Raw genomic sequence first — 17,024 nt, 5'->3', positions numbered from 1 at the left:
TATAAATAATATATGTAAAGATAATTTTGTTCTTACTTTTTAATGTTAGAGTAATGATATGATGATAAATTAAGAGTATTTTTGTATTTATGTGAAATGTAATTTTATTAAAAAAAACAAATACGAGAAGATTTGAATGGATAAACTAAAATAAAAGAATGAGAAGATTTTAAATGTGAGAATATTATATTTTTTAATTCTATTTAATTTAAGTAAAAATATGAATGTAATACATTTTTTAATTAAAAAATATTTTTGATGTAGTATTATACAATAAAATTAAAATTAAAAGCACAAGCTGGTCCTAATCATTGATTTAATAATTTGGATTAATGGCTGGAGTTACAGTAATAAAGTTGCTTTAGCCAAAACTACCATAATCAAGTTAATTTCACAATAAAAAATAACTTTAATTTATGATTTCTTTCGTAACATAATATATACTCCCTCCCTCAGTCTCTTAACAATTTATTCATTTTTTTTTATTATGGTCTCTTCGTAACATAGTATCAATTTTTATTTTTTTTTAGTAATTATACTATTTACCTAACATACAAATACCCTTATAATTTACAATATATTACACAAATATCATTACATTTATATCATAAAATATTAATAGGGTTAATTTAGTCTTTTTATCTTTTTTCTACTTTATCCTAATATAATACTAATATTTTTAAAGCTCCGTGCAAAAAACAAATGGATATATAGATATAGGACGGAGGAAATATATATATATATAATAAAAATAAGGTCACAACAATCATAATATATAATTAAAATACTTTAAATTAATGATGATAGGATAGAATTAAAATAATGTAATTAAATTTTTTTGGAATATTTGATTCATGTTTAAATAGTAATTAAAGAAAAATTTCTTATATCATTCAAATTTATTTCCACTTTCGTTTTTAATTATTATTTAAATTTATTCTTGTTTCTCCTTTTAGGAAAAAAAATATATTTTTTCTTTATCATAAGAAAAAGTTTATATTTTTACTCTTTTTTTTTTTAAATTTATATACATCAAATTAGCGTAATTTTTTGTAAGAGATGAAATATATTTTTTATAAAGATTTGTATGTTTGAATAGTAAAAAACTGAAAAATAAAGAAGACAACACTTCTATTCACTGTATACAAAAATAGATAGGAACGGATTTGTTTGGTTTTGATTTGATTTGATGACGGAGATATGATAAATTTTGGATTGGAGGTAGTTGTCCCCAAGCTTTTAGGTAGTTTCGTTTCCGAATTAAGGAATAAGGTGAGTATATTTGTATAAGATGTATGTGTCACTAATACTATCATCTCCGTCTTAAAATAATAATTTTTTTTATTATACAAAATGATTAGGGTGCACTATGCTGATTTTTCAACTCCAACACATATATGTTGTTGAAACTATAACATGTGTTATTTGTTTATGTGATGTATTTGTATTATATTAATATATATATAGAATGTTGTTTAGCAGCACTGTAGCCGCCGCCCATTATGGGTATATTTATGTAAAAATAGGAACAATTTCAATATGACTATTTGTGAAAATATGACTATTGTTTTGAAATAAACAAATGATAGTTAAAAATCGTATGCGTTTTATGTTCATATCATATGCGATATTTGATTGATTTTGATTGGATTCTACCTAATTTATATGCGTATTGTTTATTTGCTGTGTACATAGAGTAAATATCAAATTTGACGTAATTGGCCGAAAAGTAAAGAAAAATTCAGATTTGCACCATCTAGTTAGTTACCCTCGTGATATAAGAATTTAATTAAAGGCACAAAAACCCAACTAAAAAATAATTATGGCAAAAATTGAATAAAAGGATGGGAGGCACACGCAGAAGAGGAAGAGAACGGCCAGAGGCAGATACGCACAAGACAGGAGACTAAACTAACACTCATAGATTGCGTAGGAACAAATCGAGATAAGATTTTTCCTTCCACCATGACTTTATCTTTCATTTTTGTTTTTTGCTATTAGATTATGGAGTAGATACGTTTCTGGTGTGAGGGATGATAATGTTTTTGTTTTCGTGATTCTTAATTTTCTTTATAAAAGTTCTTTTTGATTATCAATATTTATCTAATTTTGAGAATAACGTTTGTGATTGTTAGATTGATTGAATATTTTGGTACCGATATTTGAATTAATATGATAATCTAAAGTCAATTCATGTAGAATATCTATAATTGTATTCACACTTGAATAGGTGACAACCGGGTTGAATAGTTCATTCTCGGGGTTAGACAATCAAATCTAATTGCTCATCTTAGGTAGTAATTGTTTTGAATTGGGTTTTTTTGAATTAGAATGCAATTAGGCAATATTTCTTATGGACGCACCTAAGTTTATTTGCTTAATTATGGGTAGTTAACGATCGTACCTAACGCAAAAGAGTGAATCACACAATCCATGTGGAGACGATCCTTTCTCCTGTATTACATTAAATTGTGATAACGGAATATGTGAATTATTTGATTGACCGTGCTACCGGTCAACAAAAATAGAAAAATAAGAGAGACAAGTCCGGTAAGGAATGACCGGGTGAATTCGTGACTGTGAGGTCATGGATTCAAACCCTCGACACCTCCAGGTCCACCTATCACACATGATTTGCGGGTTTATCCGAAACACATTCGATGAGTAACGACTGCGAATTCCTTTTTCTTTTCTTTTTTTTTTTTTTTTTTTCATTTTCTTTGGTCCTAAAATAATAATTCTATTTTCATAAATAACCATATTATGATAAAACTATTCCTAATTTTTTCTTATTATTACACAAATACTATTATTTTTTATACAATATTTTAATCTTTTACTATTGACTTTATATTACTTTCAATATAAAATTATTATTTCTTAAATCTTATGTTGAACCAAATGAGACTATTATTTCGAAACGGAAATAGTATATTATTAATAAAAATACAGATAACTTCAATTGAAAAATGTGTCCATTTAGGCTAGTGTAATTTAAAACCAACCTATATGCTTATTTAAATATAATGCGACACATAGCATAAGCCCACAAACCATTTTTGTTATTTATAGAAGATAAAAATAATAATAATTTTTATTGCAACCATCTATCCATGGTTCCATTTCTAAGCCGAATCTCAATCTCAATCTCATCTCTCTCTCAACAAAACAAAGCCAACAATCATGGAGAGGGAATTCGACACTCACCGGAATCGAGTCGAGCCGAGCTGTGTAGAAGTGGTTGGATCGATGACGATATTTTGCGCTTTTGACATCTTCTTCCCCCCCGAGCAAATAAGAAATCCTTTAGTTGGCGCACGTGGAATCCAGCCTCTGGACATCGACTAGCTGGTAGAGATCCCCCCGGCGCTGAATCTGACATGGAAGGAATTTCCTGCATTGCCAAAACAAATGGGTCGAAAAATGGTTTGGATCAATGAGATTTGGTCGGCTCGGGTAGAATAAAATGTAAAATGTGTTCACTTATGTTTTCATCTTTATTTACACAATGAAAATTATGTTTTTATAGCGAAAACTATGTTTTCGGTCCAAAAACATACACAGGCTTACATAGAAGTTTTTGGCACTATTCATCTACAAGAATTATTAAAATAATACTCCCTCCATCCAAGCAAGAAGTATATATTTACTTTTGGCACGGAGTTTAAGAAATAATAGTATTTTAAATACAGTAGATAAATAAAAGTAGTGTAATGACAATTTTGCCCTTATTTTTTGGTATAAAAATAACAATGTGATATAAAGTAAAGGTATTGTGAAAAAAAATGAGGTATTTAATGAAATGATTACTTTGTAATTAGACGTCTCAAAATAGAAATATGTATACTTTGTAGCTGGAGGGAGGGAGTATTTTACATCAAATAGATTTGTTCTCTCACAAAACATTCATTTTGTTTTTCCAACGCTATTTTTCAATTGCGATTCTCTAAAAATAATACTCCATTTTTGTCCGTCCCAAAACAATAGTCTAATTTCCATAAATAATCGTATCACCGTAAAACTATCCTTACTTTTTCATTATTATTACACAATTGCCACTACTTGTTACACTAATATACTCACAAGGGCAAAAAAGTCATTTACCTTACTTTTTACCAACTACTAATATAATATCAATATTCCTTAAATCTCGTGTCCAACACAATAAGACTATACTTTTGGGATGGAGAGTAAAAAACAAGACAAAAATCTTTTTACAATAGTAAAAAAAAAAAAAAAAAAAAAACTTCAAATACCCGTTACAAAAAGTCAAATATTCAATTTGAAATAATACATTTTATACTCTTAACACAATTTCTCATACCATAATAAAAAATCAATCCATTTAAAAAAGTTGCGTGAAGAGAGCCGTTATATCAACTTTTTACTATTCCGATTTTTTTTTTTCAAAATTCAAAGTACCAAAAACAGAGCCTAAATTGTGATTAATCTATTGAGTATTGGATACACATTAGTGAATATCGAAAGCATGCTATTCATACCTTACTTGCTCGATAACGGAATAATCAATCTCGGCTATGATTACCGCCTCTTCGTGCTCTGTGGTCGCTAAAACTTGGCCGAACTGCAAGCATTAGTCCGTCCAGTTATTTCTCAGCCATAATTCAAAAAATTCAGAATGTCAATAGGTCAATAAATCAAAATCATAGAAGAATTGTAGGTGAAAATGCTGGCCTAACTGAAATGTGAACTTACCGGCCCTACAAGAGTTGAATGTCCCCACGCCACATAGCTTGAACCGGTGTCTCTAGCCGGTGAACAAGTTGCTACAAACAGCTGTCACATAAGTCGAAGCAACCCATAAAGTATAGATATTCGTATTTTTTGGTTTAATGAAATTTTCACAGCAGTTTCCTACCTAAGATGCCACAGTTTACTCGATATATTTAGAGGCAGATATGTCATTTACAATAAGATAAATATGTAGGTAAGTACCTGAGAGTCCGCTGCCCTGGAAATTAAGAAGACCATTCAGTTCATCAGCTGATACAGGGGAAATTATACCATTTATATGTAGTTTCTACGCACATTTTGTTTGGTTGTGTTTTCACAACCCCATTATCATCATACATTTAAGCTAACTTATTCCCCCCCCCCCCTCCAAAACCATTACATCATATATTTATTTTTCATTTAATATAAACTCCCTTTATCCTAAAAGTATTATTTGCTATTTTCGTTTGTCCCACTCAAAAGAATCATTTTTCTATTGGAGTAAAAGTAACTCATATACAAATACCAAAATATTCTTAATTTTTACAAAAATATCCATTTTCTTTGTACTATCAAAACCATCCTCTACACTCTCACTAATCAATAAAATACTACAAAAACACAAATACATAAATTGAGTTGGACAGAAGGGGTATTATATATAATTTATATTTCATTCAAAACATAATACCTACTTATGTCAAATTAAACAACCTTTAATTTAAAATTTTACTATTCCCAAAACATACCAAAACACCAAGGTGTGTTTGTATATGTGGTTTGTGTTGTTGTATTTTAAATACTGAATGCGATGTTTTGTAATAGTAACTAGAGTATTTTTATAGAAAATCATGATGATTGTATTAGTAAATAAACTGACAAAAACCTCAAAAAGAACAGAGCTCAAGACGAACAAAAATTAATTTCACAATACCTAAAAGTTTGATAGCAAGATTAAGAGCTGGGAAATCGTTTCATTACCTGGCTCGCTGCAATAACTCCCAATGAAGAGGACCAGTAGTCATGTTGAAGGCCCCAGGGTAACAGAGCAAGTGTGCACCTAAATATAAAGAACAAATGACTCGTCTTGGAATCCTCAAGCTCATATAATAATTGCCTTTCTAAATTCTTAGAAATTTAAGCTATGAATAAGCAAGTAAGGTTACAGACAAAGTTCAAGAACCGTTTGATACGGTGAATAAAAAGGTTTAGATATAAGGACCTGAGGAAAAAGTACACTTGTAAAAGTTATTTTGTATAATTAGAAATTCACTAAACATTAATGGCTTATTACAATACAGCACAGATTCCATATTTAATTACTCCAGAAATATCAAAAGCAGCATTGATACTTTAAGTTTTATGTCAATTGAATGGAATCGTTGATATTTGATACTTAAAAGCTAATGAGATATTGCTGCATTGCATTTTGTTCTTTTACGTGTTTCGGTTTTTGGTTTTTTTTTTTTTTAGATGAAATAATTGTTGAATGTAATATCTTTCATGAAAAATTGATACGTTTTTACTGGAAACGGTGAAATATATAGTAAAAAAACTCAAAGAGAACCAAAACTTAGCTTTATTTAGATATGTTTTGGTGTTTTGAAATATTTTGGAAATGGTAAAGTATATGAATGGAAAATAGGTGTTAGTGTGATGTATGCAGGTTTGCTAGATATATTTATATTGGTCCATTGTTTGTATTTAGAATAATGTAGGGCTTTTTAGGTATTTTGAATATTTATTGTATATTATGTAGGGTTTGGTGTAATCAAAAGAAATAAGAATGAAACTTAATTTCTTAAGGTTTTGGATATGATATTTTGAATATAATGTTAACCTTACCCTGAATTAGAGTAACATACCTCTGGCAGCATATATAGCAGCTAGCTCTTGAAATCGAATATCATAACAAATACCTATTCCAATTCGCCCAACATCTGCATGGATATAGTCATCAGGTGCAAAAGTTAACAGTGTGGTATTAAAATTTCAGCAATATGAAAGCAAGAAATGATTATTTTTATCAGGTTGCTTAAGTAGGAAGCTGTCAATAAGCCATAGCCAAGAACACATAATAACATAATTCATCACTGAACTGATGGCTGCATACCAAATAATAGCCGGAGAATTTCTTTCATATCAACTGAAGGTTTCTCTCACACGAGCTTTCAATCAACTCAAATAAAATTTGATAATACGAAGATGACATTACTTAACGAGCTGACAATATTTTGGGTTGAGATTAAACAAATGCGGGTTCACACAACAATTAGAAATTTGCAATGATACAGAATTACAGTTGAACAAACATTACATATAATAGTATAACTGCAAAAATAATCTCACGACAAAAGATTTGAAAATTCTTTGAGGCCCTGTTTGGTTGAGGTGATTCGAACTAAATTGATTCAAATGGCTTGTTTAAATTCATTTCACTCATTTGGGAATACAATGGAGTTCAAATCTATGAAGTCAACAGTGGATTTTAAATACTTTTTAATACCAAGTCATTTCAATGGTTCATACTACAACATATTTAAATTGTAAAACATTTCTACTCCGAAGTAACTCAAATCTTTTCATTTAAAATATGCCCTAAAATCCAAATCCGTCAAACCAAACAGGGCCTCAGAGACAATAAAGCTAAAATTATCCAAAATTATAATAACCAAAATCACAGTGCATCGAACACGTTATTCTTCTGTTTAATTTAAATATGAAATAAATAAACAACAATAAGAACACACAGAATCATGACAATCTATGGAATTGCAATTGTACAAAAATCTTTAGCAAGAAAGTAAATAGCACCTGTATCCACAATGGTTGGCGTTACCCCTGCTGCGAGAGTCTCTGATTCTTTAAAGGTCATTTGACCAGGTATATCAATATCGAAGAGATGGATCTGTAAAAGCAAAGAAAAGGTTATAAATCACCTGAGACCACACAAGAGCACACTGTTCAAACGGCAGTCAGAAGATTTATCTATTTTTATTTTTTTTTCGATGATGAAAGATTGATATACCTTCCTGTGCTTAGCCTTAAGCTTTCCGTCAGTTCCAAAGACACAACATGTATTATAAATTTTATCACCACTTCTTTCTGGTATGGACCCACCAACAATTGTAATCTTTAAGGTTTTTGCAAGTTCAGACAACATTGCCGTTGATGGAGATGCATCACCTCCCGCATCAATATCCTCAGCATACAGCGGAAAACAGTCATTTGAATACGGACTATTCCATATTTCCTGAACTCAAAGAGAAATGGCGCCATGAATTTGGTGCTCCCTCCGTCCAGAAAAATCACACGGGTTTGCATGGGCACAAAGACTATTCCATATTTCTTGAAATCAAAGAGAGATGATGACATAAATTTAGTACTTCCTCCGTCCGGAAAAATTATGTGGGTTTGTTTGGACATAAAGATAGAAATAATGATATTTTAATATAAAAGTTGAGAAGATAAAAAATAAAGCAAGGGTGTTAAAACCATAATTGAGTAAATAGAAAAAATAGTAGGAAAATGGTTACTCCATCTGTCCAAAAAAAAATGCTCACACGAGCTGAATACAGATTTTAATTAATATACTATTATATTGGTTTATTGTGATATAATGTAAAGGTATTTCGAAACCTTTATGAGTGAGTTAATGATTTGAAATTTTTTTCAAGAGATTGAATGTGTAAATATTTGTGGCATATATTTGTGGTATATATGTAAATAAGTAGAATGTTGAAGAGTGTGTAAGAGTTATTTGCTATAAATAGAAAGTACAAATTGTTTGTGGACAAAAAAAGGAAAATAGATATAGATTTGATGGACAAAGGGAGATTTATTTCTTAAAGTAGAGATACATAAAATTGTGAGTGAATAAAGACTATGCATAAATTAGCGGACAACCAAAAAAGAACCATTGGCATAATTTTGGCAAGCGAAAGGGAGTATTTCATATTGAGAATAGTAAAAAACACAACAAACCACACAAGTGCTTATTTGAAAATCAACAATCATGATTAATCTATTACACATTGAAAATGTCGAGACTGGTGAAACTTACTTACAGGAAAGGTAATAATTTGAAGAACACAGCCACCTAACGAATCATATACATCTGACTCTTTTCTTGCAATCAGAATTGAAAATTTTTAAAACTATAGGAGAGACTCCAAATTAGATCACGATAAGTATAGGACAAAAAAAAACAGACAATACGAACCCAAGTGCTACGAGTAAATTCACATATAACTCACTTACAGGAAGAAGAATCAGTTGAGCATTCTTCTTTGCTGCTTTTTCAATAAATTGGCGAGCATGAGCAATGTTTCTTTCCTTGTCCGGGGTCACTGACAACTGACAAAGTGCGATATTGAACTGAAACAAAATGCCCAAAGTTAGCGAACTTCAATATACAACGTGAACACCCTTGAAAATATCACAGCAATCATATATTTACGACATTTATAGAGTTGGAAAAGTAACTTTTTAAGTAACCAAGCCGCGGAAATAAATAACTAAACAACAACAACAACAACAAAGCCTGCAGCTAAGGATGAATTCTAGAGTGAAATGTGAAAATTGAGGAATAGTTTAAGCTTTTTCTATACCACATAATTTGGGAGTTTAATTTGCAAATAGTAAAATAATTTCCCCATTAAAAAAATCCACTCTAAAAACTATTTTTCATTCAAAATACAATGTTGAAAACATATTTTCCATTCAAATCTTCACAAGTAATACCTAATTTTCTCTTTTTTAAAAATAAAAATCATATTAGACCTCTTGTTCATCCAAAAAGTTATATCCATTATTTTCCATTGAAAACTTCATGTCAAAAAACCCTTTTCCATTAAAAAACTAGTAATAAATTCAAAATACCCCAAAAATCTCTAATTACATATATTTTCAGATCAATTTTGACCCTATTCATTCATAGGGTTTTTTTTCCTCAAAAACATCGTACCCTACAAGGGTTCGACCTCCCTCTGTCTCACTTACCATGTCTACCTTTCTACTTTTCAGTCCCACTTGTTCAGTGAATTATACATTTTAATCTCATTTTAAATTTATAAATTTATAAATTTTTTTAATTTTAATTAAACTAATATATTATCTTAATCTTAATTTAAAATTAATTTTATTATACAATAATTACTTTTTAATAATACATTCTTAATTATTTACTAATTATACCCTCTTGAATTATCGAATTTACATTCACCTACAAAACATCGCATCACATACTTTGAAGTTTTTATTATTTCTAAAATTTTCAAAAACTCTAAAACTAGAAAATGAAAATTGTGTGTGTAAACAAAGCAAAGTTTTGCCATGTCAAGATCACACAAGTAAAGCCATAGCCATGGACGTATCAAACATGCTTATCTCCATCACAATCAACCTACAGTTAACAAGAAACCCTATTCCTTTCTACACGAAGCACAATTGACACAATCCAGCTCACAAATCGATGCCCACAGTAATTAACCAATATCAAGTAAACTACCTTAGTGATCGGAGGTTCAGGGGGAGAGATGGCCGGCGGTACTCGCGCTTCTTCGGGTTTGAACCCCGTCCCCATCGTCGTTGTGTCCGACGGAACCGCGCAAATCGGAGCCGCCGCGGCAGCGCGGCGGGAGACACTGAGAGTGCTGAGATTCGAGAGGGAAAATGCAGAACGGAATCGAAATTTGGGGAGGAGAAGACCGGAGGCGGAGGAGTGGACTATCGAAGAGGAGATCATCTGCATTTCGACGGCGTTGGGGGGACGCCTGCGCCTGCTGCGGTTTGATCCCAATTCCCAAATCGATGCTTGACCTTGGTGATGGCCATGGTGGGCGGGTCGGGGTTCAAATCTTGAGAGTGCCCTAAACAGCCCGACCCAAATCTGTCGGGTCCGATCCAAATTGTGTCTGTTGGTTTAGCTGTATGCCTGTATTTTTGTCATTTTACGTTTTACATTTTACGTAAAATAATTTAAAAATAATCTCTCCTCTCGTTATCTTTACTTTAAATTAAAATATTTTTATATTTATATATTTTTTACACAAATATTATTATATTAGTATTATAAGATACTGATATAAATATTTTTATTATTTTTTTAATTTATAATGCATATTTATATAATAATTAATATTTAAAAATTAACAAAAAAAATAAATGTACCATTTTCGGACCAAAATTGTCCTACTGTTATTTTAAGTATTACATCATTCTTAATAAAAATAGAGTATATATTTGGAATGTGTTTGTTTAGAGCATCTTCAACCTAGCGTCATTGGCCACGTCAAATTCAACGCCAATTTTTTGTGTTGTTTTATTTTTTTAATTTTTAAAATTTTTAAAATTATAGATTTGATTTTTAAATTTAATTTTTATTTTTAAAAAATTTAAAAAATTTTATTTTAAATTATAAAAATAAAAAGTTGTTTAAAATAATAAAAAAATTGAATATTTGAAGGATAACAGTAAAAAATGGAGTTATAGTTGGAATAAAATTACTGTAACAACTGCGTATTTGGAATTAAAACTGAATAAATGGAGTTGATGGGTTGGATATGGCCTTAGGGGTTTGGATTTTGAGTTATAATTTGAATATAATAATTTTGAATTAGAATAGTGGTATAGTGTGATATAAATAAATGTTGATACCATGTTTTATGTTTTAAATTTAAAATTAATTTTTATTATACTATAATAATAAATAATAGATATTTTATTTGATTTTTTAGGAAAAAAAATTAATTAATAGTAATTTTTGAAAAAAAAAATCCCTCTAACAAACACACCCTTACATCTTTCAATAAAAATTATTTTTAAATTAAAAAATAATAAAAATAAATATTTCATAATAACTACACATTTTTCAATAACCAAAATTATATCACTTTCTTTCTAATGACATAATTTTGGAAGGTGAGATGGTATTGATGTAAACAATTGGAAGTTAGAGAATTTTTTTTAGTATGTATTGTTCATATTTACTGAAAATAGACATAAATATGTATTTTAATAATTGAAAAATAAACAAAATAAATTGGGTATGTTCATTTTTTGTGGGTGTGTATTTTTTTTTAAAAAAAATTATATTTCCTATTTTGAAAATATTAGGTGATATAATGAGAAAAAAATATGTAATATATATTTATTTATTTTTATTTAAATGATTTGATGAAATCAGATATATGATAAAAATTAAGTGTATTTAATTGTTTTATACTCGTAATAATTTATCTATTTTTTTATTTTTGTTCATCTCATAACAAATTATCTTTTTGTGGTAATTGTATTTTTACTAATATTAAAACTATTTTTACAACTTACAATATATTATACAAATATTATTATTTTTATATCACATAATACTAAATTTATTTATTTATTTTTTTTGCTTTATTAATACCACATTCCAATATAATACTAATATTTCTAAAATTTTATTAAAAAAAAAAAGCATATACATAGATAAGACAGGAAAAGAAATATTTTGAAAATATTGCAGAATCTTTCGAGACCATGGTTAGAATTACATCATAAAAGAACCCAAAGTGTGTTTGTTCAAAATTTGAATTTTAAATAATAAAAGTTTAAATTAAATTTCAATGTAATACAAATAAATATTAAAATAATATTTTAATTATAAAATTAATTTTTATTATACTATTAAAAATTAAACAATTGATTTATTTTTTAAATAATAAAAAAACACTAGAAATCATCTGAAGCTCCAAAACAAGGTGTGTTTGTTTGGGTATTTAAATTTTGAATCGAAATTTAAATAGTAAAAATTTTAAATTTTAATAATTATATAATGTTTTAAATATAAAATTAATTTTTGTATAATATATAAAATAAAAAATAAATATTTAATTTAATATTTTTTAAAAAATAAAATAAAATAAATAATGAATTTAAAATTCAATTGCTGAGAAACACACCTAAATATGTGATAATATTAGGAGTGGCAGAAATAAAGGCACTATTTTCCGGACACCCTACTCGAAGTTCCGAAATTACCCCTGCTAAATAAGGGAATTCCATCTTTACCCCCGAGCCGTGACTGTGCCTCTTAGTATCAGTATATTATGTTTTTTGACCTTACCACGACTCTCTCAATCGCAGTTAATTTCAAAACCACCACTGAGAAGAACCAACTGCGGCGTGTTCGTGGAGGAGGCGCCATGGATAGAGTCGCCTACAATACTCCGGCCACCGGAGAAGATATATTTAAGGATTATATGGGGAGGAGGAACGCCTTGATCAAAGCGCTCACTACCGGTGAATTATTTTTGCGGTTTTGGATTTTTCACGGTTTTTGGTACTTGTCTTTGCTAATTTTGGCAGTTCGAGTGTGTTTTAGCCACTCTGTTTGTGAAATTTTGGCTATTCTAGTGTTTTTGCTTGTTTTAGGGTTCGATTTTTGCGATTGAAATGCATTCTGGTGCCTTGGTTTTATGTTTTTGTTTTTTGTTTTGTTTTTTTGGTTAGTGTTGGGCTTATTTGTTGTTTTTGTTGTCCTTTTTTTCAGACGTTGAAGAATTTTTCCGGAAGTGCGATCCTGGTAAGTGTTTTTTAGATTAGGTTTCCTGTTTCGGTGCGAATTTCCGCTTGCGAATGTAATTTTGAGTTTATCGGTGCATGACTTTGAACATTCTGGATTATGCTGCTACTGATTTATGGAGTTTGGAGGTTTCATTGGCTTAATTAAGTGATTAGACGGGGATTTATATCCAACTTGTCATTGTATGGGTACCTTTTTGTTGGATGTTCGGATGCTATTCTAAGCTGTTGATTTAATGTATAGAGATTGTTGTGCAGACTTTTTGAACTCCGTCCGTTGTTGAATTTGATTCTTCACTTGGGTGAATGGATAATAGTATGAATGAATTAGTATTATCTTTTATAAAAATAAGTTCGATGAAAAAATTTATGTATCTGAGAGTCACAAGGAAACTACAATTGGGGGTATGGTATTGAGAACATTATAACAAACCCAATTCTGAAGGAAGTGAATGGAAGTGCTTTAATAATTGAATAATGTAGTGGTAATGATTTCATTTTTGTAAGTGGCAGTGCTGGAATGCATTTATTAATTATATCATTTTGATAATATTATCTAATGTTTGGTTCCCATTTAATTAGAATTGGAATCAATTGGAAATCTCTTTACTCTCCATGCCCTGAGAGAATAAATGGAAATTTATCTTTTTAACTGAAATGTGCATGAAAGTAACTAATGAAACTTGTACTCACATGCATATAGTGGTTTCTAGTAAATGCAAATGTAGGTTGTAGTCTTTTGTTTTTGTTTTGTATATTGATGTTTTATAGGTGAAAATAGTTGTTGGATATGTTGTTTTGTATGGAAAATGGAAGTTGGATATGAAATTTTTGGAGGAAAGATATTAGATTGAATAATCAAAAGATGAGAAAAAAAATAAAATAAAAATAACACAGCCCTACTTTCAGTAATATTATAATGGTAAACTATTTTGATCTGTAACTTGGACAAGTTGCTAATAGCAAATGTACATCAAATTGTATTTGTTTGATTTGTAGTCTGTACAAGTTTTGATTTTTGAAGTGTTACATATGAGATTCTGTGTGTAAATTATTGTTTTTCAATGCCATGTTTGAGTTTCATTTTGTACAATCTATGCTTTCAGTCATTCAATAAAGTCCATAACAAAGTGTAATGTTGGTGTTTCAGTAATATTTGAATTCAAGATACTTACATCTAAAGGCACTGAAACAGTATTCGAAACTTTAACGATGCCACATCTTGAAAATTTTCAGAGAAAGAAAATCTCTGTCTCTATGGATTTCCTAACGAGCAGTGGGAAGTTAATTTACCTGCTGAGGAGGTTCCATCGGAGCTTCCAGAACCTGTTTTAGGTATAAACTTTGCAAGGGATGGAATGGAAGTAAAGGACTGGTTGGCACTTGTTGCTGTACACAGTGATGTATGGTTACTCTCAGTTGCATTCTATTATGGCGCGAGATTTGGTTTCGATAAAGCTGACAGGTAGCCTTTTGTAAGTTATGATCTTTGAAGATCGTTTCATCTTAATTTCTTCATTTTTCCCTTCATAGTGAAAATTTAACCGTTCTCCATGTTTCATTCACATCTCTTTTCCCCGACTGTTTTTGTTATTCAACAAATCTGAGCTTTAAACTGTGTTTAAAATATTAACACATTGGTATCTTTCTGGTCGAAAACACTTCTATGTACTCAAAATCAGTTTAATCTCCTTAGGTACAAGAAGAATTTAGGACATGTTCTAACGGTGTTTCTTGTGGGTTAAGAAAATGTACTCTTCAATCAAATATTTTTTGTAGTGTATTTATTTTTTTTATCTTTTTTGAATATTACGGATTTGGTAGCGTAAATTTGCCTATTTTATGTCTTATAGTAAGATACCTAGGTTGATTTCTCGGGTACGAGGTTTGGTTTTGCTTCACTGTTTTTTCTGTAATGGATGCAGAAAACGCCTATTCAATATGATAAACGATCTTCCAACAATTTTTGAAGTTGTGTCTGGAGTTGCAAAGAAGCAAGTGAAGGACAAGTCATCTGTCTCAAACCATAGCGGCGGGAGATCCAAATCAAAATCGGTAAAGGAATTAGGGTTTAGGGTTTATATATTTTTATTTTAACCTTTTGTTTTGCTTAACCACGACTAGGGCTGTCAATTTGGTCCGTTCCGGACCGGATCCGATATAAATTTTACGGATTCGGAACTCAATTAAAACCCGGATCCGTATTATATGGTACCGGATCCGGAACCGGTACTATATATTATATATTATTATTTATTATATAATTATATATTCTATTACATAATTAAATATTTATATCATATTTTATAAATTTAACATTCCTGTCCTAATTCATTTCATCCAAATAAACTCGACACGTAGTCGCAAGACCTGCAGTTTTTCTTTTTTATTTTTTCTAGATTATCTTAAATTTGGTCTAAGGGTATTGGACCCGACGCCGAATTCGATTGGGCTGGATCCGGTCCACAATTTTCAGGTTCCGACGGATCCGGAACCAGATCCGGGAACCGAATTAAAGGGCGGATCTGGAACTCTAGGATCCGGATAGGATCCGACCCGTTTACAGCCCTAGCCACGACGAGTATAATATACTCAACATGGCTTTGTATGTATAAAACACTAGTTCTATTCATATATATATATATATATATGAACACAGTATGAAACACTAGTGTTTTTTTTTTTTTTTTTTTTTTCCGAAAAGATTTATTTCCCGGAAATTTCTTTTACCGTTGAGTTCAACTAACATTTCGAGATGTTTAGGGGAAAGCGTCGAAACCCCAGGCGAAAGACGAGGACGACGCAGTTGTCGACGAGTTTGAGGAGGACGAAAACGGAGAAACCCTGTGCGGGGCATGCGGGGAGAACTACGCGACGGATGAATTCTGGATCTGCTGCGACGTATGCGAGACGTGGTTCCATGGTAAGTGCGTGAAGATCACTCCTGCTAGGGCCGAGCACATCAAGCAGTACAAATGCCCGTCTTGCAGCAACAAGAGGGCCCGTGCTTGACTTCACGGTACCCCACCTACCTACCTACCTACCTACGCTGGTTCGTTCTCTTTTACTATATATATATTGCATTCTGCAGCTATAACCAAGGTGCGTAGTTGCTTTGTGTAATTGTTTTTTTTATATCGTTTCTAGGGAAGTATGAAATACAATCGTTGTCGTCGTGGTTGTTGGTAGTGTTGTTATGTGTTGGTTCTATTGTAGTTAGATATATACAGTTCTTAACTCTTTGGTTCGCTGTAAAGGAGGTTTTATTAGGGGTTTGTAGGGAGGGATTGATCAAAAAAGTCTTGTGTGTCTTTTGTGGGTCTTAAGTAAGAATTAACTGCTGCATTTAGTCTCTCTTTCTGTGTTTTTTAAGATCTGCATGCATATATTATTTGGTGAATGAGTTTGGGTTTTTCTTTTTCTTTTTTTTGAATAATGTGGGAACCCATAGCTTCTGCTTTTCGAGTGCGCTCCGGGTAAATTTTCAGTTGAACTTAATACCCTGCAAAAAGTCACACTAGGCGAACAATATGCGGTATTAGCGACCGAAAGCTTGGGGTTTAAGTTTGTTTGGTTTCATGAATTGTGTATATTAGTTGCTCTGGTGATGTTAATATGGCTTTTCTTTTGGGGAATGTGTAATATGTTTGGGTACAGTTTAGGTTAATATTGTTATTGTTGGGTGACAGAATTGTGTAAAAAAAAATATATAGTACCTTCCTAAG

At 30.6% G+C, this 17,024-nt stretch overlaps 2 protein-coding genes across 3 annotated transcripts; one reads left to right on the top strand and one right to left on the bottom strand.

Annotated features, from left to right (window-relative positions):
• Nucleotides 1-3,043: 3,043 nt before the first annotated feature.
• Nucleotides 3,044-10,575, bottom strand: LOC127239945 (omega-amidase, chloroplastic-like). 2 transcript variants are annotated; one of them, XM_051258331.1, is made up of 10 exons: nt 10,244-10,575; nt 8,995-9,111; nt 7,763-7,987; nt 7,549-7,642; nt 6,600-6,674; nt 5,716-5,794; nt 4,957-4,972; nt 4,717-4,797; nt 4,508-4,585; nt 3,044-3,394 (listed from the first exon to the last, which is right to left on the bottom strand). In XM_051258331.1, the coding sequence occupies exons 1-10, from the start codon at nt 10,484-10,486 to the stop codon at nt 3,182-3,184; spliced, it is 1,221 nt and encodes a 406-aa protein (XP_051114288.1). In that variant the 5' UTR covers nt 10,487-10,575; the 3' UTR covers nt 3,044-3,181. The 2 variants fall into 2 exon arrangements, with proteins under 2 accessions (XP_051114288.1, XP_051114289.1); XM_051258332.1 differs by having other exon boundaries at nt 3,077-3,394; nt 4,503-4,585; nt 10,244-10,573.
• A 2,267-nt stretch (nt 10,576-12,842) lies between these two features.
• On the top strand, nt 12,843-16,651 carry LOC127239965 (PHD finger protein ALFIN-LIKE 4-like). The gene is made up of 5 exons (XM_051258365.1): nt 12,843-13,017; nt 13,268-13,300; nt 14,536-14,764; nt 15,225-15,354; nt 16,063-16,651. Exons 1-5 carry the CDS (start codon nt 12,921-12,923, stop codon nt 16,309-16,311), a joined length of 738 nt encoding a protein of 245 aa, XP_051114322.1. The 5' UTR covers nt 12,843-12,920; the 3' UTR covers nt 16,312-16,651.
• Nucleotides 16,652-17,024: the final 373 nt, after the last annotated feature.

The sequence above is a fragment of the Andrographis paniculata genome, unplaced genomic scaffold (assembly GCF_009805555.1).
Source record: "Andrographis paniculata isolate CXL003 unplaced genomic scaffold, ASM980555v1 Contig78END, whole genome shotgun sequence".
Classification (NCBI taxonomy): Eukaryota; Viridiplantae; Streptophyta; class Magnoliopsida; order Lamiales; family Acanthaceae; genus Andrographis; species Andrographis paniculata.
Note: the sequence above shows the minus strand (reverse complement) of the source record. Positions and strands in the feature narration are given on the sequence as shown.

Bases quoted from the DNA above. Each gene is read 5' to 3' on its own strand.
- LOC127239945 (XM_051258331.1), bottom strand. From the start codon at position 10,486: ATGCAGATGATCTCCTCTTCGATAGTCCACTCCTCCGCCTCCGGTCTT. The intron at 7,988-8,994 runs GTAAGTGAGTTA...CTTTGAGTTCAG, and splicing joins CTCAACTGATTCTTCTTCCT to GAAATATGGAATAGTCCGTA. The intron at 4,586-4,716 runs GTAAGTTCACAT...TAATGCTTGCAG, and splicing joins ATTCAACTCTTGTAGGGCCG to TTCGGCCAAGTTTTAGCGAC.
- LOC127239965 (XM_051258365.1), top strand. From the start codon at position 12,921: ATGGATAGAGTCGCCTACAATACTCCGGCCACCGGAGAAGATATATTT. The intron at 13,301-14,535 runs GTAAGTGTTTTT...GAAAATTTTCAG, and splicing joins TTTCCGGAAGTGCGATCCTG to AGAAAGAAAATCTCTGTCTC. The intron at 15,355-16,062 runs GTAAAGGAATTA...CGAGATGTTTAG, and splicing joins GGAGATCCAAATCAAAATCG to GGGAAAGCGTCGAAACCCCA.